At 46.4% G+C, this 27,977-nt stretch overlaps 1 protein-coding gene across 5 annotated transcripts in view; it reads right to left on the reverse strand.

The window, feature by feature from the left end:
* The window catches only part of BIN1 (bridging integrator 1), a 151,125-nt gene extending 126,257 nt beyond the window's left edge, over window positions 1-24,868 (reverse strand). For 2 of the 5 annotated variants that reach the window (XM_075001308.1, XM_075001307.1), the window contains exon 1: window positions 24,706-24,865. In XM_075001308.1, the coding sequence (XP_074857409.1) occupies window positions 24,706-24,786 (81 nt within the window). In that variant the 5' untranslated portion in view covers window positions 24,787-24,865. Of the gene's footprint in view, window positions 1-24,705 lie in introns of all 5 variants that reach the window. The other 3 variants (XM_075001306.1, XM_075001305.1, XM_075001309.1) reach the window with 3 other exon arrangements.
* Between the last annotated feature and the right edge of the window lie 3,109 nt (window positions 24,869-27,977).

Raw genomic sequence — 27,977 nt, forward strand, 5'->3', positions numbered from 1 at the left:
CATTTTTCCTCCACTCCAGTGGTTATCATGTACTCCCCTCAGTTTAGAAGAAAACTGAGTTTTTTTTAAAATAGTAAGTCTTAGAAGCACAGCCATGTTTGTCTGTATCTGCAAAACCAATGGAGGAGGAGTCCTCTACTAGCAAATTTACAGTAAACTTTCATATCCAGCATTCTACCATCTGGAACTCTCAAACAACCAGCATTTTAACCAGAAGTATGTTTTAGTTACATTTTCCATAATTACAGCAAGGTCCCCACATTTGCAAACTTAATGTTTGCAAATTCAGCTATTTGAGAGCTGCCGCCTGACCGGGACCCCAAGGTAGGGAACGCCAGCAGTCAGGGCTCCAGCTGGGAGCAGCAGCAGCTGCCGCTTCGCCATATTTGCAAAATTCAACATTTGCAAGGGTTCTCAACACTGAACCCTTGCAGACGTTGTGACTCTACTGTAATGTATAGTGAAAGTAAATACAAACACATACAGCGTATAATACTACTGATCGTTAATAAAATACTCTACGTACGTTTAGATACCAAGAAACAATCTGGGTTTTCTTTAGTGTTCTGCATTGCTAGGTATTCCTCTCTTATTATCCAGAATACTTGAATAGCTGGCAACCTCCTGGTCCTAGGGCTGCCAGATATTAAAGTTTGCCGTATTTTGGTGCAAGCTTTCAGATGCATCTGATGACGTGCCCCCCACCCCCCATATGAAAGCTTGTCCCCAAATACACCTATTAGTCTTTAAAGGTGCCAAAGGATGCCGGGAGTTTTTAAAAATAATGGTGGGTGGGGCAAGACGAGTTATCTGCTTTTTGGGTATTTAGCCGTTAGGAACCATATTTTCAATTTTTGCTTGGCAACCACAAGGCCTGAGGCTTTGGCCTTTTTCAGCACAAAGGCTGAGCTGCACATATAATCACACGAGACCAGAAGCTGGGGATTTAAGAACAAAATCAACATGTTGTAAGATGCACAATACAATCACAAAAGGTGGAAACACCAAATCTCTGTGGCAAAGAAGGGAGAGCTGCCAGCTAAGCTTAGCTTATCTGTGTATACAACATAACCCAGAAAAATCAAGGGCCAATGTAATCAGCTCACCTGTGGGCCAGAACCTGAAAAAGAAACGTATTTCTCCCAACTTTGCTGGCAGAACTCCACCATGCAGTAGGCTAGCAGTCAGAGGAAGGCAGAGATAAAAAAAGAACCACCATTCATTTGGTATCAAGATTGCAACAGCCGATTCTCTTAGAAGATTGCGCCATAAAAGGATGTTGCCTACCGGTCTGTCATGATTTGGAAGAACTGTACAAGCGTAGCACAGATCTTCTGTTAGACTTTTTAAAAATGAAATTAAAAACTCTCAGAAGTCACTGAGATACAAAGGCACTAAGCCACAGGCTAAAAGCAAGAGGTAGCCAAAGGATGCGGTTGCTTAGTTGGACACGGCAGAGAAACCCTACAAGATGCTTTTCAAGATGCCATGCTTGTGATTATGCACCAGTTACACGTTGACCATTGCTGGAACTGGTTGTGCAACAGATCAAAAGCAATAGAACTCGGAGACCCAAGACCAGTAACAGAGCAGAAAGGCCAACCCTGGTAATCAGTGATGTTACCAGTGGTAGGACATCTGCAATAAACGGATGGAAAGTATCAGAGGGGTAGCCATGTTAGTCTGTATCTTCAAAAACAGCAAGAAGTCCTGTGGCACCTTATAGGCTAGCATATTTTGGGATATAAGCTTTCATGTGCAGCTAACAAAGCGGGTCTTTGCGCACGAAAGCTTACACTCCAAAGTATCTGTTAGTCTATACGGTGCCACAGGACTTCGTTTTTGATGGCAAGTAGGTGCTAGTTTTAGAATTCATGCTTGTTCCAGCAGAGAAATAAAAACTAGATTATGCCTTAGAATTTAACAAAACCCACGCCAAGCCCACACTTTTGTAATACTGGTAGGTTGCCAGTCAGCCAGCTGAACAACATGGTTTATTTTCACAGAACTTAAGACCAGAGGAGATCATGAGAACATCTAACCTGACTTCCTGGATAAGATCTGCAGCTCCAGAAGTCGGGCTGATCAGTCATCAACGGACTGACAAATAGGAGGGCGACGTGAAGATGCCCTACTCATTATCAAGTGATCGCCAAGAAAGAACTCAGTCAATTAACATTTCACCCACTTGCTCCTTTATTGAGCCCAACAGGTTTTGTTAACCCCAAGAACGTCAAGCCTCAAAGACCGAAGTGCTGTTTGCCACTGACCGAAGAGAGCAGATCGAGGTACCATCAATGCCTAAGGCCATAACAGTGAAGAAGCACTGATTAATTAGGAGACACATGCCTGGCTGATCCATGCTGTGTGTTGCTGAGGAAGGCACCACGCATTTAAAACAAAAAAAAAATTCAAAGTCACTGCCGATCTGACCTGAGGAATAATTCATTCCCAATCCACAGTTCTTGCTACATGTTGTCCTGTGTGTAGAACAGTCCATCTCCAGCATGCAAGAGTTAAAAGGTTCTAGAACACGACATACCTCGGACACAACACTGAACTGCTGAGCAACAGCTCTGGGTAGTGGAAATCCGGAACGTATTGACTACTGTGCTCTGCAAGCAGGAGCTCATTCTCATCACACTCTAGCAATGGGTTGGCTCTCTTTCCCATAAGAAAGGGATAGGTAAACAGAGAGGTTCTGTGGAGTGACCAAAGCCACAGAGGGAAGCCAGAGTCAACACTGGCATTAGAAGAGTTCTGGCTCTCAGTCACTTCACAAGGCCAGGCTTCTCCCATCTGCAGAACTCAGGAGACTCCCTGATGGCACCAAGGGAGGTATGCTAATTTATACCACCAGCCAAGGGTCTGGACAAAAAACATACAAAAGCACTCACCCTTTGAAATAAAATGTACCATATGGACCTTTATAATTAAAAAAAAAAAAAAAGAAAGACACCCTATGAATATTTAGGAGGATTATTGATTAGACACCATAACGGCATGTGCCATTTTGGTATCTGCCCAGATAAATACATACAGGTCCCTGTTTTCCACATGGAAGTGCTGGATTTCTGGGCAGGTCAGGGTGGGTTGTTCTGAAGATCATTATCCTGGGTTTAATCTAATTCTGCTACCTCTTTGTAAATATTTCTGCTTTCTTGGGCCCCTTTACACTCTGCCTTTCCACAGTGATATATCTAGAGCCCTACATCTCTGCAGATATCTGTACCTATATTATATACGATGCAGACATCCTTGGTTCATTTTTGCAGATATGAGTACGAATTTTATACCCATGACTGGTTCTAAATATATCCAGCCCTGAACAAAAAATGCTTACCCTTAGGTTACATGTAGGAAGTCATCCTTTGCTAGAGTAAAGCCTATAAAAACACAAGCTATTCTTATCTGAATTTCTAGTGTAATTATTTTGCCTCTGTTCCTGTCCCTAGAAGAGCAAAGGCTGTCAACCAACCTTTCCTAAACAGCTGAAACACACTGCATGTTTAAATAGATTTGGCTGAGTAAATGGATGTTCTCGACTTGTTTTGAGTAAATATATTTGGGGGTGGCAGGGGGGAGAAATTAATTCTTGTTTTGGATGCTAAAAAGCTATTTAAGTGGTTTTCTTAATGCCTGAAGGGTTTAACTGTTTACATGAAAAATACATCATGCAGTATCTCCAACATAGCAGCACTGCATCAATGCATGGTCTCTCCTGAGTTGCATTCCAGTTTAACCAGCCATTCTGATGGAAAAAGCAAAAATGGAAAAGCAAATAAATGGCAGAGTTAAAAGTTTAAATGAGATTTGTACTATTACTTCAAGTTTAGTTATCTAATGGTTTTACATACCCAAGGAACTAGCTTTGAACTGGATTTGTATTCTGATGGCATCTCTTGCCTTACACTCAAATAAAACCTTAAACTTTGTTCAAAAATTCACGAGACTGTTAAGAACTCAAGTTAGAGCCTGAAATTTGGGCACTTAAATTCTTGGCCTAATTTTCAAAATGTGCTGAAGACCTCATTCTACATTCAAAGTTAGCGGTATCTGTGGGGGCTTAATGCCTGTGAGTGACTACCAGATCACAGAAATACTCTGCCTTGATTATTTTTCAAGTTAAGTGGATACAGCTGCATATGTTATTTACACTGATAAATCAGCTGACATGCAATGAGCTTAAACTGCAGCAAGGGAGGTTTAGGATGGATATTAGGAAACACTTCCTGTTAGGGTGGTTAAGTGCTGGGGACGGGGGGGGGGAAGAGAGTTGAAGCATCTCCATCATTGGAGATGCTTAAAAACAGGCTGCATAAATATGTAACAGATGGTGCTTGGGACTGGATTGGATGGCCTCTTGAGGTCCATTCCCATTCTAGAATCTTATGATTCTAGGTGCACACAATTACCAAATTTGCTCAGACAAAGGCCATTCGCCACACAACTGCATTTAGGGTGGTTTTGTTTTATACATTATTGCATGTGCCTAGCTTTAAAACTCACATTCTGAATCACCGAAAAGCAGGAATTCTAGGGTGGGCAATGGGGTAAACATACTCCCACCCTTAACGTTTTCACTGACTATTAGTGACTCACTTGGAATGGGCTCTCACATAAATCAGCTCGATTTCTGTGGTAAATTCTGCTCTTCTTAGCACAGGAGGGGAAAAAAAAAAAAAGGCTGTAGAAACTTGTCCATGCATCAAGGTATTAACTGCATAGGAACCACATTACCCAGAAGGCCAAAATGGCATCACTTAATTCAGTTTGCATCAGTGTCACATTCCAGGCCCTAGAACTCTACAACCAAGTTAAATCTGTGTTACTTGTATGGGCATTTAACAGGGCTTAATTAAGCCCTATCTATAGCTGGCTGTAACACTAGTCAGAAGGATGGGTAGTAAAAATAGTGCCATTTGTATAAATCCCCACCTCCCCTCCTTCCTACACCATCCCTCTGCAACATTCAGCTTAAATGCTGATACATCTGCAAAAAAGCTATTTGTTTCTCCAGAGCCGGATGCTAATGCAAAGTGAAATGAGCAATTCCGGGTGAAAAATTAAGGAAGGCAGGATCTCAAAGAAGGCAGAGGTGGAGAGCTGAAGAATGGGAAAACAGGAGAACTCTTGCATTGCTATGGTGCGGGTCCCAGCCAGGAGCAGAGAATATCAGAGTGATGGAAACCCAAGGAAGCATTGCAGTACTCCAAGGCAGCGCTGAGCCGGGGTGCAGAGGAGAGAACAAGCGAGCTACCCTAAAATGTTTGAGGCAATGGCCCAGGCTCCAGCCTGCTTAAGAGAAGAATTCCTGAAAGGCTGCAGTATGGGTCTGAGCCCCAGAGGGGAGGAGAGAGAGAACAGCAGCAGCAGAACATCTGATAAACTAACCTGGAAAGACTAACAGCAGCCAGGGATGGAGTGGAAAGAAATCGCTGGCAGTGCGGCAGTGCAGGGTTGAGCTTGGGTGCAAAGAAACGTTACATGGAAACAGGATAGCGCATGTGTGGGCACTGACAGCAGGTGTCTCAGATTCACTTCCCTCCAGATTTCTATTTTTGTAGGTCACTTTCTGAAGAAAGTTGTTCCCACTCTAGACAAACAAGAAGTACTGAACCCAATTCTCCTCCTCTCCCACGGTACAGTAAGCCACTGGTGCCGATGGAGCCACGAAACTGTAACAATGGAGTACTAAAGAGAAGGGCCAGATCCACTTGCTGAGAATAGGTGCAATTCCCCAGAAGCGAATAAGGCAGGGCCAATATACACCAGCTGCAACTCTGGCCCAAGTTTAGCTGTGCCATTGTACTCCCATTGCATGAGGCAAGAGCTCTGTTGAACACATCAGGTTGAGACACAAACTGAGAAACCAAGACAAGCTGCTGAACACTACCTCCTCCTCACTAAGCTGCCTGCACGGGCTGGCGCTCAGGTATTGACAAGCATCAGAGTCAGTTATTTGAGTCAGGGGAGAGGTAAATATCTGGTCTGGGGGGCTAATGATAGTCACCCATTCAGATGTGGCCCCTGGATGATCAGAGATTTGGAAATTCCATTCTGTTCAGAACTTCGTAGTTTGGTCACCCATCAGGTCAGGGAGTTCCATGGCGTACATGTGCTACCATCAGGCCTTTAAAGGAACGACCAGTTCTTGCTTGCTTGCTTTTTTCTATACTCAGGCTATTTGAGGTTCCTCCAGGGACCAACATGCTTAGGTCACTGTTATTCCTGAATAGCCAACTTGTTGGTATTTCTCAGGCTCACCGTGTTTGAGATCACAAACATGTGGGTTGGGGTGGGGGGGTGAGAGGAGAATCTAATAACTCTACATATAATGTTGATAGACACCTTTTAAACAGGACAATAATATTCAGCAGATAAACTCTTTAAAGACACCTTAGAAGGCATACCTTATACAAGCTTTCACAAAATTATGCTAAAGTGAGGACCAGAAAAAGTGAAGACCGGTAATATCGCAGGCCTAACTTAGCATGGTCTTTGCTTTTTGTTATATCTGCACAGAAGAGGGTCAAGTCACCAGGGCCTGATGAACTGCACCCTAAAATACTCAAGGAGCTGATAGAGGAGGTATCTGAGCCAGCTATCATCTTTGAAATTTCATGAAAGATGCAAGACGGCTGGAAAAGGACAAACAACGTCCATCTATAAAAAGGGAGATAACGACAACAACCGAGGAAATTACAGACCTGTCAGCTTAACATCAGTGCCAGGAAAACTGAGTAAATAACTAAGGAATCCATCTGCAAATATCTGGAAGATGGAGTGACAGGTAACAACAAATGATGTCAAACCAAACTGATAGTTTTCTTTGATAGGATAACAGAAGTGGTGGACATGGTGATGGTGTCCCCAGAATAAACATGGACAGAGCCGGCAACAGGGCTTGCTGCAGGGAAAAGTACACACAACATGGCATTGTCAGCCTAGTAGACAGTTTTAACATGTAACTTCTTTTGCATACAGCACTAACCTTTGTTGCCAACTCTGTCCACATATTTACTCTGGAGACACCATCACTGGACTTAACCACATCAATTACACGATCAGATCATATTCCTGTACCTCCACCAATGTTACATATGTCATCATGTGCCAGCAATGCCCCTCTGCTATGCATACTAGACAATCACTTTACCAATAAAGGGACACGAACCCATCCGTGCCTTTCAATGGAGCAGGCCATAGCATCCAAGACGTGAAAAACTGCAGCCTAAAAAATGAAGGAACTTGAACACCAGATTACAAAGAGTTATTGGAACTGGAGTTTATTCTCATGTTTGACACCTTACACTTTGGTCTCAATAGGGATAGCAGTTACCTTACACATTACAAGGACAGTTTCCCCATCTTTGCTATTCGTAGTGACCTCAGGCAGCTCACTTAATAGACACTTAAAGCAAGTTGTTTTCTTCCCCTTTTCCTCACCCTTCTGTCCTATGTAGTGGATTTGTCAGTTTTCATTCATTTTTTCTATATATCCTTCTGATAAAGCCTCATCACGCCAGTTAACTTTTATCAGAATTTCCAGATCTGAAGAACTGGGTCTGTCCCATGAAAGCTCATCACTGAACAAGTTACTTGGTTAGTCTTCCAAGTGCTACAGGACTGCTGTTTTGTTTCTTGGCTGGACTGAAACGATGTGTCCCATCAAAATCAAAATGCACCTCTCACAAGCCTCACCATGTCTTCATTACCAGCGTCTGCTGGTTTCCATAGTGAAACCCGTTCATGTGATGAAGTCCATAGGTAGGTTAATAAGTGCTGCTGGATGGGATTCAGGGTCAAATGGGCTTATCAAATTGTTGACGACATGGATGGTAAGGGCTGTAACTTACTCTTTGTGGACTTTGGTTCCACAAATCTAGTCGGGCCACTTCTCTCTCTCATAGCTTTTCTCAAGTCATTACATGATGCTGTATATTGTTATCTCCGACACTACTGCTGAGCTATACTTAAACAGGTGGTTTCTAGATTATTTCAGAGGTTAGGGCTGTATGCAAAAGCAGTTACAAATTAAAAACTCTAGTAGAGAGACTAGATGCTACACTGTGTGTACAAAACCTTACAAATGGAGAAGCATTGTGCTAGGAATTCACGTGCATTTTCATCTACCCACTATGCCAGGCATGGCCAACCAGAGCTGCATGGGGCTCTTTCAGCCATTAGATGCAGCTCCTGCTCAGAGCCACGCACTGGGAATGCCATCTGCTGCTCTGCGCACGCGCCCCAGCGCTTGGCGGGAGAAGCACATGGTGGCAGCAATGGCTCCAGTGAGTCGCCAGTCTGGGGGCGCCTGGCTCTAGTGGAGCAGGAGGGCACTGAGCCACATTTTACATATTTATAGATTAAATATATAAAATATGCAGCTCTTTGCACTCTATCCAGGTGGCTCTTTGTCCTTAACAGACTGGCCACCCCTGGACTATGCAGTACAAGCAAGGCGCATGCAATCCACTACTACTGGTCCATAAAGTTAAGAAATAAGGGAATGCCTGTACTACAGGGAAGATCAACCCGGTCACCCGGCAGAGACACATGAAATTGACCTATCTGGGGGTTGACAGTCAACCCCTGTCCTCCTCCCTTACTCCCTGCAATAGCGAGGTTGATGGGAGATTTTCTCCCGTCGACCTCACCTGTCCATCTTCATAGCAGAAGTCAACTGCAGGTAAGTAGACTGTAGATAAACAATTCTAGTTAGAATCAAACTTACCTGACCTAGTATAGACCTGCCCTAAGGAGCTTACCGTAAATTAGAATGATCAAAAACCCTAAGAGAAACTCCTTCCTTTGAATAGTCCAACCACAGTGGTTCTCAGCAGGCGACACGCTTACCCCGGGGGTGCGTACAGCTCATCCACCGATTTGCCTACTTTTACAACAGCCTACGTGAAAAAGGACTAGAAGAGTCAGCACAACTTCAAATTCCAGACAATGACTTGTTGATACACTGAAATGCATTGTTTATATAGAGCAGTAAGTACAATATTTATGTCCCAATCATAATTATGTGGTACAGATGTCATTGTAAAAGTAAGCCTTTCAGTGACAGCATGCCGAGACATTTTTAAGTCTGATTTTGTAAGCAAGTAATTTAAGTGAGGGCGGGGGGGGGGGAAAAACCTGCAGATGCACAAGACAAGTCAGATTCCTGAAACACAGAGCTCTGGTCCTGAAGCGCTGAAATGCATATTCAGCGCCTCATTAGCATGCGGGCAGCCGCGGCACTTCAAAATTGACGCGGCTTGCCACCATGCGGCTTGTCCCGACAGGGCTCCTTTTCAAAAGGACCCCACCTACTTCGAAGTCCCCTTATTCCCATCTGCTCATAGGAATAAGGGGACTTCGAAGTAGGCGGGGTCCTTTCAAAAAGGACCCCCGTCGGGACGAGCCGCGTCAATTTCGAAGTGCCACGGCCACCCGCATGCTAACGAGGCGCTGAATATGCATTTCAGCGCTTCATTAGTCAACTTACATGTCAATTTACACGGCCATTTCGAAGTTTGGGGCTAGTGTAGACCCAGCCCTTGTGTTTCAACTCTGTTGCCAATGAATTTTAATTGTGTAACCTCCCAACCCCAGTTCTTGTATTATGAACAAATGAGTTTTCCTTTTTTACTTTCTCCACACCAATCATGATTTTATAGAGCTCTATGGATTACCCCCCTTTTGTCACTTCTTTTGCAAACTGAAGACTGCCAGTCTTATTTATCTTTCCTTGTATGGCACTCTTTCCATACCTTTCACCACTTTTTTTTTGCCCTTTTCTGAACCTTTTCCAATTCCAATGCAGCGAAAAGATCCGCACTGTCTTCAAGATATGGGCATACCGTGAATTTATACAGAGGCAATAAGCTATTTGCTCTCGTTATGCATGTTTTTCTTAAGGATAGCCAACATCACTGCTTTTTTGACTGACACTGAGCGGATGTTTTCAGAGAACTATGCACAATGAGTTCAAGATCTCAAGAGGTAACAGCTAATTTAGACTCCATTATCTTATACGCATAGTTGGGATAGTGTTTTCCAATATGCATTACTTAGCATTTATCAGCATTGAATTTCATCTCCTATTTTATTGTCCACTCATACAGTTTTAGAAGATCCTGCTGAAGCTCTTTGCAGTCTGCTCAGGACTTAACTATCATGAACAATTTTGCATCATTTGCAAATTTTGCAACTTTAGTACAGTCATAAGTGATCTGGAAAAAGAAGCAGAGAACAGGAATAGTACCAGTCCAGCCCTCTGGAGGACACCATTAGTAACCTCCCTCCATTCTGAAAACTGATTGTTTATTCTACAGTAAGCCCTCAAATTAAACAGGCGGTTGCACTCAAATTTTTGCACAAGTCTGGGGGGCGGGAAGGGAGATGGGAAACAGGCTTCTGGCCGGGGACCCCACAGCTGGCTCTGCCAGCCAGCACTGCCCACCCGTCTCCCAGCCATGAAGTCTCTCCGCACCCACACACCCATCTCACGTAAACACGAGATATGCACATTCAAAATGCATGTATCTTGGGGGATTACTACACATAGATATGACAGATGCCTCTCAAAATATTTCAGGAAACGTTTAAGTTTCTCAGTACTGTATCAACATTCATGGAAAGTGAATAAGTACTGTAGTCCTGTCTAATCCAATTTCACGTTGGAATGTGAGCAACCATTCACCTGAAAACATTTATACTATCTACGCTCTGCTCTAGTTACTATACAGATGAAATAGCTTCCTTGGGAGGGCTGGTTATTATGCAATTCCAACCAAAAAAGCTCCTCAAGTCGATACAGAATTGTCTCATGTTAATGAAAAACAAGCAGTCCTGTAGCACCTTAAAGGCTAACTAATTTATTTATTAGCTAATGAGCTTTTGTGGGGAAGACCCATTTCAGAGAAGAGGCTGTTCCCCACAAAAGTTCGTTACCTAATAAATGTGCGTCTATCTTTAAGGTGCTACAGGACAGCTTGTTTGTGACGCTACAGACAACCACAGCAACCCCTCTGAGTGTAGCATTAAGGGAATCTTTCCAAAACTAGGTAACAGGGTACTGCAATAATGTACTGGTAAGGGAAAAAACCCTGGAGTGGTAAGAGTAACCAAGCTCAGTGACAAATCCATGACTCACTTCCAAACGTTGTTTTGCTCTGAAACAAACAGTAAAACATTTATCAGAGGGGCAGCCAAGTTAGTTTATATCTTGTAGTTTTTGAAGAAGTCCCGTGGCACCTTATAGGCTAAACCGATGTTTTGGAGCATAAGCTTTTGTAGGCAAAGACCCAATTCTATCAGGGTCTTGTTTTCCCAATCCACCAAGGCTTGGGCCCTGCCTGCTCCTGCTGCTATGAACACATATCACTGAGGCAGAAGAGGCTGCAAAGACTTTCATTTAAGGTTTCCTTGGCAGTCATGGAATAGCCTTGTATCAGTTCGTGAATTTCTGAGAAAGATCAGGCAAAGTGCCTGAAGGAGCTCCAAGTACTTCTTTTCTTTACCTTGGGCTTTGTGACCCACCAGATCTTTTATCATTAAAGCAAAAACACCCACCGCCTATGCCCACACTTTCACGCAGTTTAGCTGTTTAGTTCGCATGCACTAATTGTGCACGCAAAGTCAGCCCTAACCTGTGTGCGTTAAACCAAAATAACTGAGTTTAATCCTCACTAATCCAGTACAGTTATTTCTCTCTCTATGCATGCTTTGGGCCACTATTGTTTTAGCATCTGACAGGGCTGAAACCCTCTCATGATAGAAGTTGGTTTGTAAAGATCCAAGAGGCTCTAATAGTTTGCAAAAAAAACACACAACACACAAAACTAAAGTTCTGAGCGAGTACCTGAATTATTTGAAGTGCTTACACCACCAAAACATACTCACTGAAAAAAATCCCACATCAGGATCATCTGCTGTCCCAATGCCCTGAAAGTTAGCTTTTTTTCCTGCAACAGCCACTGCTTACATCTCCACCTGTTTTATTTAACTATGATGCAACTTGCAGCACCACGTTAAACTTACATGCTAACTGGATGACTGTGATCCCAACATTTTTAAAAACTGAAGTGAAATTTCAGTTTCTCTTAGCTCAGTAGTAGCTGACACCAAATTATTTTACTTTCACTTCACTTTCTCTTGTAGAACTCTTAGGCTGTTTGTTAGCAAAATCCAGAGAAGCAAATAAGCCAGCCACAAGCAGAAGTGTAAAAGATAGGCTGTCCATTCCAATGTCACCATCAACGCCCTCTACTCTGCTAACATCGCTGAATCAGTCAGGAGCCCAAAGCGTGTGTGGGCGGCTGCTGAAAGCACTGCAGCAGATAGTTTAACTAGAGGGGAAAAAAAAAAAAAGCCACATTACAGGAGGGAGGATAAGGCAGTGCACACTGGCCAAATGCAGCTCTGAATATTTTTTTTTAAAAAAAGATAGAGTGTACAGAATACATGTCCCACCATCACAGATATAAATAGGAAGGAAGGCGGGCATCTTCCTGAAGAAGAGAGTGGCTGAAACCTGTTATATTAATGCAAAGCAAGGACAAACTTTTGGGATCCTGGCAAGTTGCCAGAGCAACTGACAGAGGGCAAGATTTGATCCTGGGGGGCTCTGCACAGTGAGACAGGCCTATCAGGCAGCAGCCCATGTGGACAGGTGAAGGCTACATTGTGGGATGGAACTGTGATTTGTCCCATAACGTGACAAGAATCAGGTACCTGTCAGTTAAATCTTCATCTTCCCTTCAAAAGGTTGTTGGTTTTTTTTTGTTAAAATGTAGAAGCTTTGAGCAGAACTGCCGACCTCAGAAGAATAAAAACCACAAGCTAGACCGTGAAGAATCTGGAGATTAGCCCAACAAATCATAAGATTGGCACATCAGAAGGAAACGTAATATTCATCAGCAGTTTGACTTTTTAGCTCCCCCTCTTCTCTCCTGGCTGTGTGTGTTTAATAATTTCAGGTGGAAAAAGCAACTTTAGTAGAGACAGGCTACAGCTACACCATAGAGTTATTTCACAAAATGCATTTCGAATTAGCTCCCAGTTATTTCAAATTAGCATTTCTGGACACATAGGGCTAGTTCAAAATAGTGCCGCTGGGCACCATTACGGCTTATTTCGAAATAGCGCTAGTCTGTCTCAAACACTTATTTTGAAATTGGTGCTATTCCTCCTGCAATAAAGGTCACCGATTTCAAAATAATGCACCCGCTATTCCAAAACAGCACGTTTAGTGTAGATGTTAGCAAAGTTATTTCAAAGTCACAGCTATTACCTCAAAATAACTCTGGTATAGACATAACCACACAGAGCTCTTCAGATCTGGGAAAGATGCCTCCAGCACCATGGCAAAAAAGCAAGGTGGAACTGCTAGGTTAGCAGTTGTAGTTAGCACTTGTAAGGGCCCATACGAGTTAGACAGGCCTGTTAATACCTCTGCAGTTACAGGATTAAAAAGCTTGTCAGTGGGTCACAGATTGGGGTAATAAGCCACACATCCAGGGTCTCTGTTTAGGCCATGACTTTTAGGGCCTGGCAGAGTTAATAAGCTTGGGATCTAAGATTCACGTGTGAAAGTGTTGTGCCACTTTCCTTTGGGAAGAAGGCAGATACGTCCAATCGCTGCGTCAAAAATGTTCACACTGGCTGATCGCGCGCTGCGCGCGTGTGTGTTGTTCGGGGTGGGTTCATTCAAGAGCACAGTGGTGGTCTGGTTTCACCCACACTGCTGCTCTTCAGAAATTTAGTGCTCAAGGCAGTATACCCATTTGTTGTCAGAGGCATGCAGAGTCCATTGGATTGTTCGGGACAACCATCCCAAGTCCCCCGAGGGGCTGGAATGGGACCGGGACTGTCCCAGTCCCTGCAGAACAGCCCTATAGGCACACATAGGACCTAAGGATATTGAGGGGTGAGTTGCAGGGGGGTCAGTGATCTCTCTGCAGGTTTGTATTGGTGGTTCTGGCAGAGCATGGGGACTCTGAGCTGGCGTGTCCTGGTCTGCTGGCAGCTTGCTCCCGACGAGCTTGGTGAGGTGAAGGGTTGCTTGATGGCCGGAAGTGGGGGCGGTTCATAAGATTTTTTCAGGGTGGTGTCCCCCTGGAGCATGGGTTGTAGCTGCTCGAGGATGATATCCCATAGAGGTTCCCACATGGGGTGACAGGTTACAACCAGAGGAGTGCAGTCAAAGAGGAATTTCTTTGTTGTAATAAGCCATAAATCCAGTGCTAACCCACCTTAGTACACAATCTGTAACCCACTACTCCCCTTCTCTGTCCTAAGATTATGGATGTGCTAATGGGCAACAGTTTACCTGGAACGCTCTCTTACCAGACACATCAAGTATTCAAGCTCAACTATCTGTTCCACATTGCATTTAGCGGTGACCCAAGCCTGGTGAGGAAATCCATCAGCTACATGAAAAAAAAAAAAAAAAAACACATCTTCCCACAGACACAGGGACATTCTCCTCTCCAAGTGCAAATGGATGAGCATCATACCCAATGGGCTGAAAGTGAAGCCAACCTGAAGTGGGTCCTACCCACAAAAGTTCATTACCTAATAAACAAACGTGTAAGTCTTTAAAGGTGCTATAAAGACCGATTGTTCTTTGTGAAGCTACAGACTAACACGGCTATCCCCCTCAGACTAAAATATGGTGGTGGTGGTGGTGGGGGGAAATCTTAATTAATATTTTAGAAATATACCACTTGAATGGCCTGCTGTGGAGTTGAAAGACTTGTAGTGAACACCCTAGAAACACAAGCAACTCCTCCAAGCAGCAAGCTCTCCAGTTATTTTTTAGTGGATCTCAATTTAAGGGTGTTTGGAAATAACAGATGCTGTCTGGCAGCCTGCACCCCCAATGAACGCTGGTGACTTACTAGAGCTGAAGCCACCATCGCTGGAAGAGCAGCTAGGGCTGCTGCAGTGGCGGGGGATGCTGAGGTCACCAGGGCCACTGCAGCAAGGTATCTCCTATCCTGCAAATTTGTATTTAACAGACTTTTGGCATTAACAGACACCCCTTCCCTGCCCCCGATTAGTCTGTTAAGTAAAGTTTACTGTAACGATTAATATATAGTTTGTGAAGATCTTCACATGCAAGAATGTTTTTGCACTGTCAACCAGCTTCCCGAGCCTTCCACATTTATAATTTCTTTTTAAAATAATCCATCACATTCAAAGTATCTCATATAATTTTAAGTTTTTCTCCTCTGTACCAACTTTGATCACAACCTAGATTTCTACCATGCTCAATAACGTCAATAAAGGAGTTTGGCTTTTTTAAAAAAAAAGAAACCCAGCTGTCCAAACAGCTAAGAATATGTTTTATATATTCTTCCTTCCTGCGGCCTCTCCCCTGTTCTGAGCTCAATGGCAACCCAGCCCCACTGTGCCCTCAGTCCCCAGTCCCTGCCTCTGCTTCTCCGAGGGTTCTTTGCACAAGGCTGCAACAAGGTCCTGTCTCTTCCTGCCAGGAGGACAACTCCTCTCAGCCTTCTTTGTCTCCACCCCTCCTCTGCCTCTTCCCAAGCCAGGTACTGCAGAAGGTGGGGGAAAAGCAGCAGATCTATGCACCATCCTGTCTGTACTTCAAGGGGAGGCGGGGGGGGGGGGGGGTGCGGAAAACAAAAAGAGGGCGGAGCTATGCTGAAGGGAGAGCCTACCAGCTTCTTGCAGGGCTGAAGCTTCTTGCATCATCACTGCAGAGGCTCCAAAATCCTGTCCAGTGTGATTAAAAAAATCAGCCAAGCTGGGGACACTGTTCGAGGCAGCATACACAGCGGCCACAGGAAGATGGTGAAACACTGGAATGCATTACTGAGAGAGATGGTGGAGTCTCCATCCCTAGAAGTCTAAGTCCCGGCTTGACAAGCTGTGGCTGGGATGATTTAGTTGGGGTTGATCCTGCTTTAGGCAGCGGGCTGGACTCGATGACCTCCCGAGGTCTCCTCCAGCCCTAGGATTCTACGGTGCGGTTGTAACTCTTTGGGGAAGAGAAGGAAGATGGCAGGATGTAAAGGAGAACAGTGTCTCCGCTAGAGTAAAGCTGAGGCAAGGCTGCTCATGTTGACCTAACTCTGGATGGGTTGGTCTACACCCCCTCAGTACCTGAATTGGCTTTACCTTGGGTTGAGTTAATGCAGAGTCTATGAGAGACGCTCTCCACTCAACCTACCTCTCTCTCCTCATTCGGGGTGGAGTTCTAGGAAGTACTGAAGAAGCAGTCTGCTGTCAGCTTGGTGGGCTCCCCCAGACCCACTACCCTGACTGGAAGGGTGCATCAATCCAAGACCCTCAGTCCTGGCTACAATGTAGATTTAGCCTTAGTGTTTACTCTACAGTTTCACTCCTGGCGAGCGTAACTTGCCTACTGTACCCATTCAGTAACCACACCTCCACAAGCGGCATAGCAACAACGTCACTGTAGCTGGGCCACACAGCTACCCACAAAGCCCCAGTTCAATGGGAGCAAGCACTCCTCATGAGGACTCAGGCCCTACCCGACAGCAGGAGGAGCAACACATAGACATGCACAAGGGACATCCTTACTGGGGGAGCTGCCTGCCTACTTAAGATGTTTCCACTACAAAACTTAAGTCAAACTATGCCCTCAGGATCCAATCCCACAAGGTGCTGAGCATTTCCGATTGTAAATGCTTCAGGGCAGCAATTGGTCTCATTTGTTGGTAAAGTGCCAGGCAAGTTTGACGCTGCAACGATAATTAATAATTAAGTGACCTCGTTGAGCTCTAGGGCAATGATTAGCCCGGAAGAATAGCTGAAGGCACAAAAGCTCTTGGACTGCATTCTCAGGAGGTGACCTTACAAGGGGCTATTGTAAATCTAAGCCTTTGAAGTCTTATCCATACTCCTCTTGCAACTACCTCAGTAAACAATGCAAACCTCACAGACAACCAGAGAGCGAGCAGCAACAGCAAAGTTAAATCACTGGAGAAGAGAGGGGAGAGCTGATCGACAGCATTCCCCAGCTTTGGGTCTCCTACAGGAAAATTAATTATCTTCAATCCAATCGGTTTGCAGCTGTCCTTAATTTCAGCTTTCAGAGTTGAGTTGTCACTTCCAGGATTAGCTCCAGAAAAAGAGGGTGGAGAAGGCCTTTTACCTGGGTCACAAACGAGACCACCCCCGCACCCGCAAAGCAAACCTTGTACACCCTACTGGACAGTTCTCCAGGAAAAAAAAAGAAGCAGTTTCTTATGGGATCAGAATGTGTAGAGTACAACTATTCCCCACCACACTGCTATGTCAGCACCACTCCTGCCTGGGATTACAGAGAGCACTTGATGCTGACCCAGAATGAGCTCTAAACAGGAGCACTAGAGCCAGGCTTTGAAAGGCCTTGAGGTGCAACCAAAAATGAGTCCCACTGTACCGAACAGAATAGACTAGCACGTTTCTTCAGATGCTTTCTCCCAGCAACCCCAATGGGAGGGCCAAGGCAACACACCAACCCCTTTTCCATTCAACCCGAAGATTCACACCTCATCTCCAAAATTCTCAGGGAGGGGGGAAGGACTTTGCGGTCTCCAGACAGCTGCAGACCATAGGGAGCGCTACAGCAGGAGACGGCCACATTAAAACTGGAGACCACAGTGTCAAACTTCAGCAGCAACACTCCAATTGACTTCACTAGGGACAAGGGGTTCTTAGATGCTGGACCCCTCTGGGCTTCTTCACCTAAAGGAGCCAACTGAGACCAGGTCTGAGCATGGTCAGAACAAATGCAAGGCTTGCTTTTTGCTAAATCCTTCCAACCCAATGACACCACTTCTCCTGTTCAGTGGAAGAGGAAAGAAAGAGGGAGAAAACAAAGCAGTTGGATCAGAGGAGAGAGACAGTTCCCCTCCAAACTGCACTATATTACAGGTTGCACCTCCACGGTCCAGCACTCTCTGGATCAGACCAGTCCCTAACATTTGACAGGCCAAGGGTATTCTGCTGCTGGCCCCCTAACCTGCTGCTGGCCTCTCTTCTGGCCACGGCCAGCCACCCTACTACTGGCCCCATCCCTGCCGTGGCAGCTGCAGCTTCCGGGGCACCTCAGAAGGGCTGAAAGCCAGGCCCACCCTGAATTCCTAGACCTCCTGCTTCCTGAGTCCTGGCCACCAGGGCTCTCTGGACTCAGAACTTACATGGTCCTGCCAGATCACAGATGTTGCTGGATGAGAGAGTCTCAGTTTAGCAGGGTGCAACCTGTACCACCATTCTTGTAAACAGACAATTTGAGAAACAAAATGGGAAGCAGAGAACAAACAGTTTTAGTTTACCCCTTCCTTCCTGGTCAGCTTCCACACCATGGTTCTCATGCAATACTTTAGTCAACCTTTTGCCTTGGATTGTAAATTCTTTACAGACATGCTTGTCCATTAGGCACACCAATAAATTGGCTGGTAATGCTTTGCACTGAAAGAATGCTTGCTTCTGAGGTCAGAGCCCCTGCATAAAGATGGGTAGGATGCCCAGACCTGTGATCTAAAAACCACACTGGGGAAGGCCAACCACAATGTAAGCCACATCTTGAAGCAGACAGAATGCCTCCTGCTTGTTTGCTGCTTAGATTAGGAATGGGGAGATGGAAGAGAAGATGGACAAACAATGAAACATCTTCCAACACAAAAAACACAAGTCAAGTCAAACCTAGAGAAACAGGAATTGAACTAACTCTCCAATTATTTCTGATTTCACACTATTTGTGCAGAAATTCCTGTCCAAAAGCTCATCTTTTTTATTCCTTGCAAAATCAAACCATACATTTCTCCCCTACACCTTGCTGGCCTGCCTCCGGACACCTTACATTCCGAGCTGCTCTCGCCACAGCTACATGTTGGACCTCTTGAGTCCGCCAATGCCTGTATTTCGACATGGATTTTAGTTACCTGGATGTCCACTTATCATGAGCATGGCCAAGTTTCCCGCAGTCACATGAAGTCTGTTGACAGCCCCCAGTCCTGTCTCTCAATGTTCGTTACAGTTAATTAGCTCTTATTTTCCCCTAACCATGTTCCACTGCTTACTGGGCTCTTAGAAGTCTTGGTCATGCTGGTAGATAAAATTGACCTTCCATGGTTTGGCAAATTCTCTCATTTGGTACCAGTCAGATGCCAAGGATGATGGACTAGAGAGGTTCAACCCGTAGTATTACTCAACTCCTGCCTTCTATCCAGCCAGCAGGAAATGCTAGAAACAAGTGAACACGTTCAGCTCAGTGGACGTGCCCAGGGGCAGCCAGCTGAAGCATCAAAAAGCCCCATTACCAGTTTGTAGCATTAATGGATCCTCCACCTGGAATTTTACAGAGGAATCTTTGGGCCCCCAAAAACGCATTCCAATCAGTTAAACACATTTTTAAATAAAAGTGAGTGAATGTTTGTGCTCGTGTAGCTAGACTGAGAGGCCTAGAAATAACACACCCCTGAAACAGCACCAGGACAACATAATTAAGGGTGAAAAACTGGGTGTCAGTCAAGCACTGGGGAAATGACCACGTGAACCACCATCAACCACCACAGGCTCAGCACTCTCACTATTTCCTTCCATCTTTCCCTGTCCAGTGCGGAGTGCCTTAGTTTCTGTAGACTAGCTCTGCACCAAGCTACTGTATCATCTACCCATTCTCTGGGAGATCTGGCTCTCATATTCGAGCTGTCCATTATGCCAAATGCCAGGGTCTTGATTTTTCATTTGTTGTTCATTCTGCAAGATTGCCCCAATAGCTGTCACTTGCGTTGTATAACCTTCTGCAGTAGGTTCTCTTTTGGCTACATCTTCCTATATAATCCCTCATTGGTGACCTTCTGTATCTGTCCTATTCTCAGGATCTTTCTACAACTCCTCTCGAACACTAAAATTCTTCTCTTCCAACCTTCGTTATCACCCATGTCTCACATCTGTACAACACGCTGCTGAATACACTTTTCCAAGACCCTCGGCTTTATTCCTAGCCTAATCGTTTTGCGTTTTCAGATCTCATCCGTCGCCTTCCAACTCACTCTTGCTTTCGCCATTATAGTTGCTATTTCCGTGTGGAATAGGGAACAGTAATATTTACAATCTAGATGAGAAACTAGATTAGAGGTTTAGAAAAGAAAGAAGCATAGATTACAGAACTTATTACATACCAGAAAATATTTAAGTGTTCAGAAACTGAAAATACCCCCAGTATCGGCCCTGAACCTTTTCCACCAACCTGCCTCACCCATGACATAGGCCAGGCTGACGTTAAGGACAAAGCTGAACTACATTATGCAACTCCAGCTATCGGAACAGATAGCATAGCTAGGGTTAAGGTGACTTCATTCAACTTACCACAGGGTCCCCCTTGTGGGAGGAGCAGGAGGTGGGGCAAGTGTCTTCTGGAGAAATTTTCCCATTGGCTCCCCTTCCTGCTCGCAACCTGGGAAGTGCTGGGACTGATGGGAGAGCAATCACTGGTCAACTTAGTGCCACTGATGCATTACTTCATACTAGACCCATTAGCAGCAGTACCTAGAGGCACCGTGAGCCCAGAGGCCCGGTGGGACAGGGGACTGGCTCTCTGGCCCCAGAAGGGGCACGGCCAAAGGCGGAAGGGGAGGGGCTTAGAGCAGTCAGCCCTGCCCCCACCCCACCCCCAGATACACACATGCTCCCCCGAACTGCCCACGGAAGGATGCACCGCATTCCATGAACTTACATAAGGGCCTGGAGCTTCAGCAGAGGCCAGAGCTCAGCCTCTTTGAAATGCTGGACTGAGGGGCCATTGTTCCCCTTTGCCCCCAGTCAGCAGGTCTGCCTGCTGAATCAGCCCCCCACAGAGATTGATCTCTGGGGTGCTGACCTACTCATAAGTGTAGGCAAACCCTAAGAGCCACCAAAGAATTCATTAGGAGCCTACTCAGCAGCTAGTAGGACGTGCATTTCCTAGAGGGCACCCACACATGCACGCAGAGGAGCGGCTTCAGCAAGCCACCCAACGTAAAATCCCACCCATGCCCCTGGGTATGTATGTATGCAGGAGGCCAGCCTGGGCCACTGGCACTAGGTTTGGACATGCAGCATGTGTAGGGTGTACTCCAGCTGGGCATTGTTCCCTCAGCGGCTGCTTAGAATCCAGCAATAGGCGACTACGTTCCTAAGCCCCATTAAGGCAGCAGATAAGGGTGTCAGTAAATGCCTGGGCTTTTTGCCTGTCCACTAGAAACCCGCCTGAGACACCAGAATCACTCTTCACATCCATCCCGGAATAATGGTCGGATGGTAACAATGAATGAGTTAGGAGGTACAATAGTTGGTATCCCATTTCCCCAACCACACAGCCAGCAACTCTGCTGCATATTGCTGCCTCAGGAAGGAAAATACCTACCAGAAATACATCAAGTGCCTTGGTAGAAAGCGGACACAAACATGCGCCAGAAGGAATGGCTTGCCTCCTTTGCATAACAGTTCTCACAAGGGGAAAGAAGATGTGCCCGGGGCTCCATTGTGAATTGGGTGCTCAATAAGAGACCATTCTTCACTCAATACAAGGCTCATATTCATCACACGGGAAACTGCTGAGCCCATAAACTCTCAGAGCTCAAGCTGGAAATCAGTGTAGGAGGGATTCTTGTTCCAAACACAGAGTCTAAAAAGGATTCAGAACAGGGACACTAAGTCTGTTTAAGCCCCCAAATATACCAGCCTAAAAAGGAAGTTAAAATCCTCCAGAGCACGTCACAGTTCAAAACAACTGCACCTGTAGTTCAGCAAGACCACCCACTTGCAGGTTTCAGCAGTGTGTCTACCTCTCTCCCCACTATCTGAGCAGGGCTTTTCCAGGCTGCAGAGTTCCCAGACTGCACTGTGAAATCACCAGCAAGCCACATGGCCTAAACAACAAGCCTCTGCACACTGGTTTCTCACCAGAAGCTATGAATGGCCTAACTGGTTACAGTGATAGTTTACCATTTGGCCTTGCTAAGCAAGTACCATTATTCTTAAGGTGCAAGCCTTACTGTAAAAATACATGCATGTTTTTTTCTTAACTTACGTGCCTGCTAATACATTTACTTCCCTCCCTTCCCCCACCTTACCCCCCCCCAAAACAAGGCCTTTGGTAGGTGATGATTCCATCAAATCCCTCCTAGGGTATTTTTCAGTGGTCACAATTTTATAACAACTTTAGGTCAGAAGAGACACAATCCTGGAAAGTTAATTATTCCTTTTACAAACTCAGACCTTTGATCATAGCCTCAAGTTGCACGTGAAGAGCAGACAACGGTTCTCTCCTTCGAGCTTAGCCTCAAAAAGTCAGATCTTTGCAAAACCAGTGAAAAAAAATTTTGCATCATCCCCCTCACCTCTAGGGATCCAACTTAGCTTTGCTCCAAAAAGTTCATTCTCGGCTAGCATGTAATTTAAAAAAATAGTCCTATGACACTCATAACACCTCCCAGAGCTTACCTTAGTCACATCTCTTGCCTTAGGAAAGTTACATACAATCCCCTCAGTAATGTGCACATTTGATATTTATAATAGTTTGGACTCCCAAGCTATTGTAACTTAATTCAAAAAGGTTCTTACAAGATATTGAAGGAAACTGGCTTTTCATTCAGAGCATCCTTTCAGAATAACCTTTCTGTACCTTTTTTAGGAGAAGTGTTTGGGTGCTGAAGCTACCTTCAGCACTTCTTAGTGCTTCTATTAATGTTTGGCTTTAAATATACACAGAGTGGTCTGGCATTCCTCCCAGCAAGCACTACCTTATATTTAATCTGTTATTGAAGGGAAATAAAGACTGATACATGCCAGGGTGATGACACAACAATCACTGCATTTGTCACTGTACATTACTATGCCACATATAACCAAGGGGAATATTGGAACTGTTGCTTAGTTCTCACTTGGCTAGTTTCTAAATTAGTGGGCAACTTTCCTCTCTGCCAGCCCTTGCCTAGGAGAAAGTCTTCACTCCCTTGTTTTGGAGGTAGGAGAAGGAGTCTTCATTCCTGCTACCTAGGCTGCCGCTGTTCTGCTGTTTTTTAAAGCAGACGGACAACATTATGGGCCCAATTCCAGGGTCAGTACGTGAATGCAATTCAGGGAGAGCCATTAGCCACAGCACTGCGCTAGTAACAATTTACATTCACTTTGCTCCTGCACATAGGCCTTCCATCTAGAACTAACTGCTAATGGTAACTCCTGGAGAACAGAGCCAGTCATAATAGAAACATTCTTCCTGAGTCAACGTCATGGCTCTGTAACAGCAATCAGTGAAAACCCAGATGAGCATGCTTGAGCTGAAAACAGCTGATCAGTGTTCCTGCATAAAATGTCCGATAATCCCTGCACATACTAGGCATTTAGCATCCAGAGAGAGACATGCGAAAACTAGCCATCGCACAGCCCCTTAACCGTTCCCCAACATCAGGAAAAAAGAGACCCAAATTCACCCCCCAGCAACAGCTTGCTGCTAGCAGATGAAGGCACACACAGAACAGTGAAATCGGAGAGAGGAAAGCACTAGGAATCCTTGCCCTAATTTTACAGGGAGTGAGTCAGGGAAGAAGGTGGTGTCATATTCTTTTAGTCCTCCACCCTGGGGGTGGGGGGGCAGGTTTAGCACCCTCCAGCTACCAAAGCACCAAGATCTGCTGGGATTGCCATGCAGCATTGCCCGCACACGCACACGCACGTTTTCCTGCTCAGTGGACAGCCAACAAGGAGCTTCAAAGAGGAACAGGCCCGATCCTGTCCCCCCACACTACCCCTCCCCCATGACCAGGCAGATCCTCCCTAGAGCACAAAGGGGGGAGGTGAAATCTTGCAGAGAGATTTCTCCACCTAGGTCCAGTACAAGGCCAGGGCTGGTCAGCCAAGAGCACAGCTGCTGCCCTCTGAGAGATGTGGTGCGTCCCTGCTCAGGGAGAGCTGCTGCACTGCGGTGCCTGGCAGAGGGTGCCAAGCTGCCGTGCCCATGGTACAAACCGGGTCCTAGACCATTTCTCACGCAAACATCCACGGGGCCGCATTCAGTACAAGCCCCTGACTGGGCAGGAGAGAGGGATGAGGACAGAGTGTTGCAACTCGCTGGATTTAATCCATACCCGGGAATCTCGCCGCCGCCCCCCCCCCCCCAGTGTCACAGGTCTTCCAGGCCGGGATCCCCTGGAGTCACGCGCCCCACCCACCCCCGGGGGCGCCCACCGGGCCAGCCCCCCGCCCCAGGATCCACACCCGAGAACCCTCGCCCTGCAGCCGGGCCGGGGAGCGGGGGCAAGGCGCAGCCACGCACGTTCAACGGGGCCGGGTCTGCTCCGCAGGGGCCAGCGAAGCGCGTCTCCAGCCGGCGCTGCTGCGGCTCCCGGGGCTCAGCTGCTTGTGACCCCCGCCGCCCCAGGCCATCCGCTTCCCACTGCGCGTCAATCAATGCACCCGCGCAGCTCCCCCAGCCCCCGAGAGGTCACCCCGGGCGGGCCAGCAGCAGCCACAGGGCGCTCGGTGCCTTGGGGGGGGGGGGGCGGTACAGAAATTCTTGCAGCGCCCCGGGGTGGGGGGGACGAGAGACCCACCCCATCCCCTCCTCCAGGCACTGCCACCCCCGGGGGAAAGCCGCTCCCCAGCGCGCAGGGGTCCGCGCCCGCGGAGCCGCCGCCGCCGCCGCTTCCTGCGCCCCCCGTGCGCGCCCGCGGGGCGGGCTGGGTTTACCTTCTCCTGCGCCCGGGTGAGTTTCTTCTGCACGTTGCTGGCTATTTTCCCCGCCGTGACCCCCTTGCCCAGCTCAGCCATCTTGCGTCCTTCCCGGGCGTGCGGCCGGAGCAGTGCGCGCTGCAGGCGAGCGGAGGGAATCCGGAGCCAAACAATGGCCCGAGCCTGCTGGCAGCGCCAGGCCCCAGCGTCCAGCCTTTTAAAGTCACAGCGCGCGGCTGCCGCTGCACCGACAGCTCCCTCCTCGGGCCGCGGCTGCTCGGCGCCAGGGCCTGCCGTGCACACGGCGAACGCCACGCCGGCCCGGAGCTCCTGGGAGACGAACGGTTCTGCTGAGCCGGTCCCGAGCGTTCCTGGCGAAGCCCCATCTCCTCAGCTCTGGAGCAAAAAGAAGAATCTGGGGTTGCTGTGGGTGGGGAGGAAGAAGGGGGGAAAGAGGGGAGCAGGGGAGGCCCCTGTCATTAGCCTCAGGAGTAAAGGAAGTTAAGGGGCAGAGCTGTCATTCCTCCCCCTAACAAAGGTGGGGGAATTGCCCTTGTACAGCAGGGGGTCAGCAACCTTTCCAGGGCCCAAATGTGACCTTTTGACCTCTATGGGTGGGCCAAGTGCCAGTGACACCTTTTAAAGGTACTGATAGTCCTAGCATCAGACACAACAAGAAGTCCAGTGTCACCTTGTAGACTAACAAATATTTTGGAGCACAAGCTTTCATGGGCAAAGACCCGCTTCATCAGATGCATCTTTGACCATGGAAGCTTATGCTCCAAAATATGTTAGTCTATGCAGTGCCACAGGTCTTCTTGTTGTTTTAATTGTCCTACTTACAGCAGCTTCATTCCTAAATCAATGCAGATGCAGAGCTTTACTGGTTAGGTGGTGGTTTGTAGCATTAACTGGTCTTTGGTTAATCCACAGGTGGTGCAGCTTTGAGCAAGTTCCAGGCTGCATGGGGGAGGAGGGACGGGGCCACTTACTCCTCAGAAGGCAAGATCTAGAGGTCAGCCAATGGCATTAATAGGCAGTAAATTTAAAACAAATTTAAGGAAGTATTTCTTCACACAAGGCACAGGCAAGCTGAGGAACTCACTGCCAGGGATGCTGTGAAGACCAAAACTATAATGGGCTCAAAAGAGAGCTAGATAGATTCGTGGAGATTAGTTCAATCAATGGATATTCGCTGCAATGGGCAGGGATGGTGTCCCTAGCTTCTGCATGCTAGCACGAGCAAGAGGGAAGGGCTCGCCTGTTCTGCTCATTCTCTCTGGGGCACCTGGTATTGGCCACTCTGGGAGAACACGGTACTGGACTAGATGGACCAAGGGTCTGACAAAGTATGGCTGGTCTTATGTCTTCGGGCAACGGTGATATCTGCATGTCCACCATTTCATCCCAACACTGTTACTGTTATTGATATTGTTTCCTGTTTATTTTATTGCAGTGCTGCTGTGGGCCAGGACGCCAATGTGCTAGGTGCTGTACAAACACAGAACAAGACAGTCTTTCTCCCCAAAGCTTACCATCCACGTGCAAGACAAGAGCCAGCAGATGGATACAGACAGACAGAGGGGTGCATATAAGGAAACAACATTAGCATGCCAGGCACAAGTCTCAGCCCCCGCAACCACCTTACCACTCTCAAATTTAGCATCCATAAGTATGTGAGATATTAGCAGAAAACATATAGATGATGGGGCAGAGGGAGGGGTCCTATTCCAAAAAGCTTACACGGTCTGATTAATAAGCAGGACTGACAAGCAACCCAGGGCAGGGAAAGGGAGGGCTAAAGGTATGAATTACAGAAATAAGCTAGCATATTTCACCCAGTTAGGAACATGTATATGCATCGACCATGGTAGTGCTGACACTGCATCTAGACCGTTCACTGGCTGTGTTTTTAACTGAGGGGTAGCCACGCTCTGTTTTATAGACAGCGTTGCAGTCTCAGGGCTTAGCTACACTTCCAGTGGTGTCGCGCTTCATGTAGGTGCTACTTACACCAGGTGTGGCCAACGAGGTAGAGACAAAGAGCCAAAACAGCTGTGGATAGCATGCAAAGAGCCAAGTATTATATATTTATTTTAATCTAGATAGATAAAAATAAATATATAATAGATGGCTCAATGCCCTCCCTTCCCTCAGAGCGTGGCACCCCCAGCTCCTTCCCTGCTCTAATGCAGTGCATGGAGCCACTGCCACTGCAGCCATGTGCTTCTCCTTCCAGGTGCTGGGGCATGTGCACAAAGTGGCGGTGAGTAGTTGGGCAATTAAGTCAAGACAAATTCAAATGAGGCACTTTTTTTTTTTTTTAAATCAATGAGGGTGATTAATCAGAACAAAGTGCCCAGGGAAATAGGGGATTCCCCACTTCTGGAATCTTCAGACCAAGACTGGATGTCTTCTGGAAGAGATTCACTTGTCCAGCACAAGTTGCTGGGCTCAACAGAGATGAAATTGGATAGAGTTCTCTGGCCTGTACTATGCAAACTATTAGAGCCCCGTGTAGATACAAAATTTGTATCCATATCTGCAAAAATGAGCCATGGATATCCGCATCCGTATCCACAGGTGCAGCTATCTGTGGATATCTGCACATTTGCAGGGTTCTGGATGTAAAATTTGTATCCACATCCATATCTCCAAAAAATGAGCCATGGATATCACATCCACAAATGCAGATACCTGCAGATACGAAGTGGATATCTGTGGATATTCAGGGCTCTACATCAGACAAGATGAGCTCACAGCCCCTTAAAAATCTACAAAGGTTAGCATGGTGTATCACAAACCTTTTATCATCATTGTCTTCTTTGGTTATTTCTTTTAGTGTACTTATCTGGTTACCATTAGCTAATAGGCTAACCTAAGTTATGAGTCTAGGATACCAGCCCTTTCAGGCTATAGTTAGCCAGCCTACAGTCTGTGATAACTAAAGGGGTGGAGACAATCAAAATCATTGACAGGGCCCCATGCAATGGCTGTAGACAGCGGAACAGAAGATTGTTCCTGGCTGTATTCGACTAGAGAATTCCCAGGAGCAGAAGTCAAAAGATTTGAAAAGGACTCTTGTCCTACTGGAACCCAGCTCCCGAGCCCCTGGGCTTCCTAGCAATACTTGGGTCTGGTGGAGGTAGAGAGGAGGAGGGAGAGAACATCACAGTTATTTATATAATACAGCACCAGTTTAACTAGGGGTTGGGAAGATGGAAATATTCTACATGATCTCAGGAAAAAAAGCTGAGCTTTGGCCTTGCTCTTAGTTATTATTGCTTCTG

The sequence above is a fragment of the Carettochelys insculpta genome, chromosome 8 (assembly GCF_033958435.1).
Source record: "Carettochelys insculpta isolate YL-2023 chromosome 8, ASM3395843v1, whole genome shotgun sequence".
NCBI classification, from domain to species: domain Eukaryota; kingdom Metazoa; phylum Chordata; order Testudines; family Carettochelyidae; genus Carettochelys; species Carettochelys insculpta.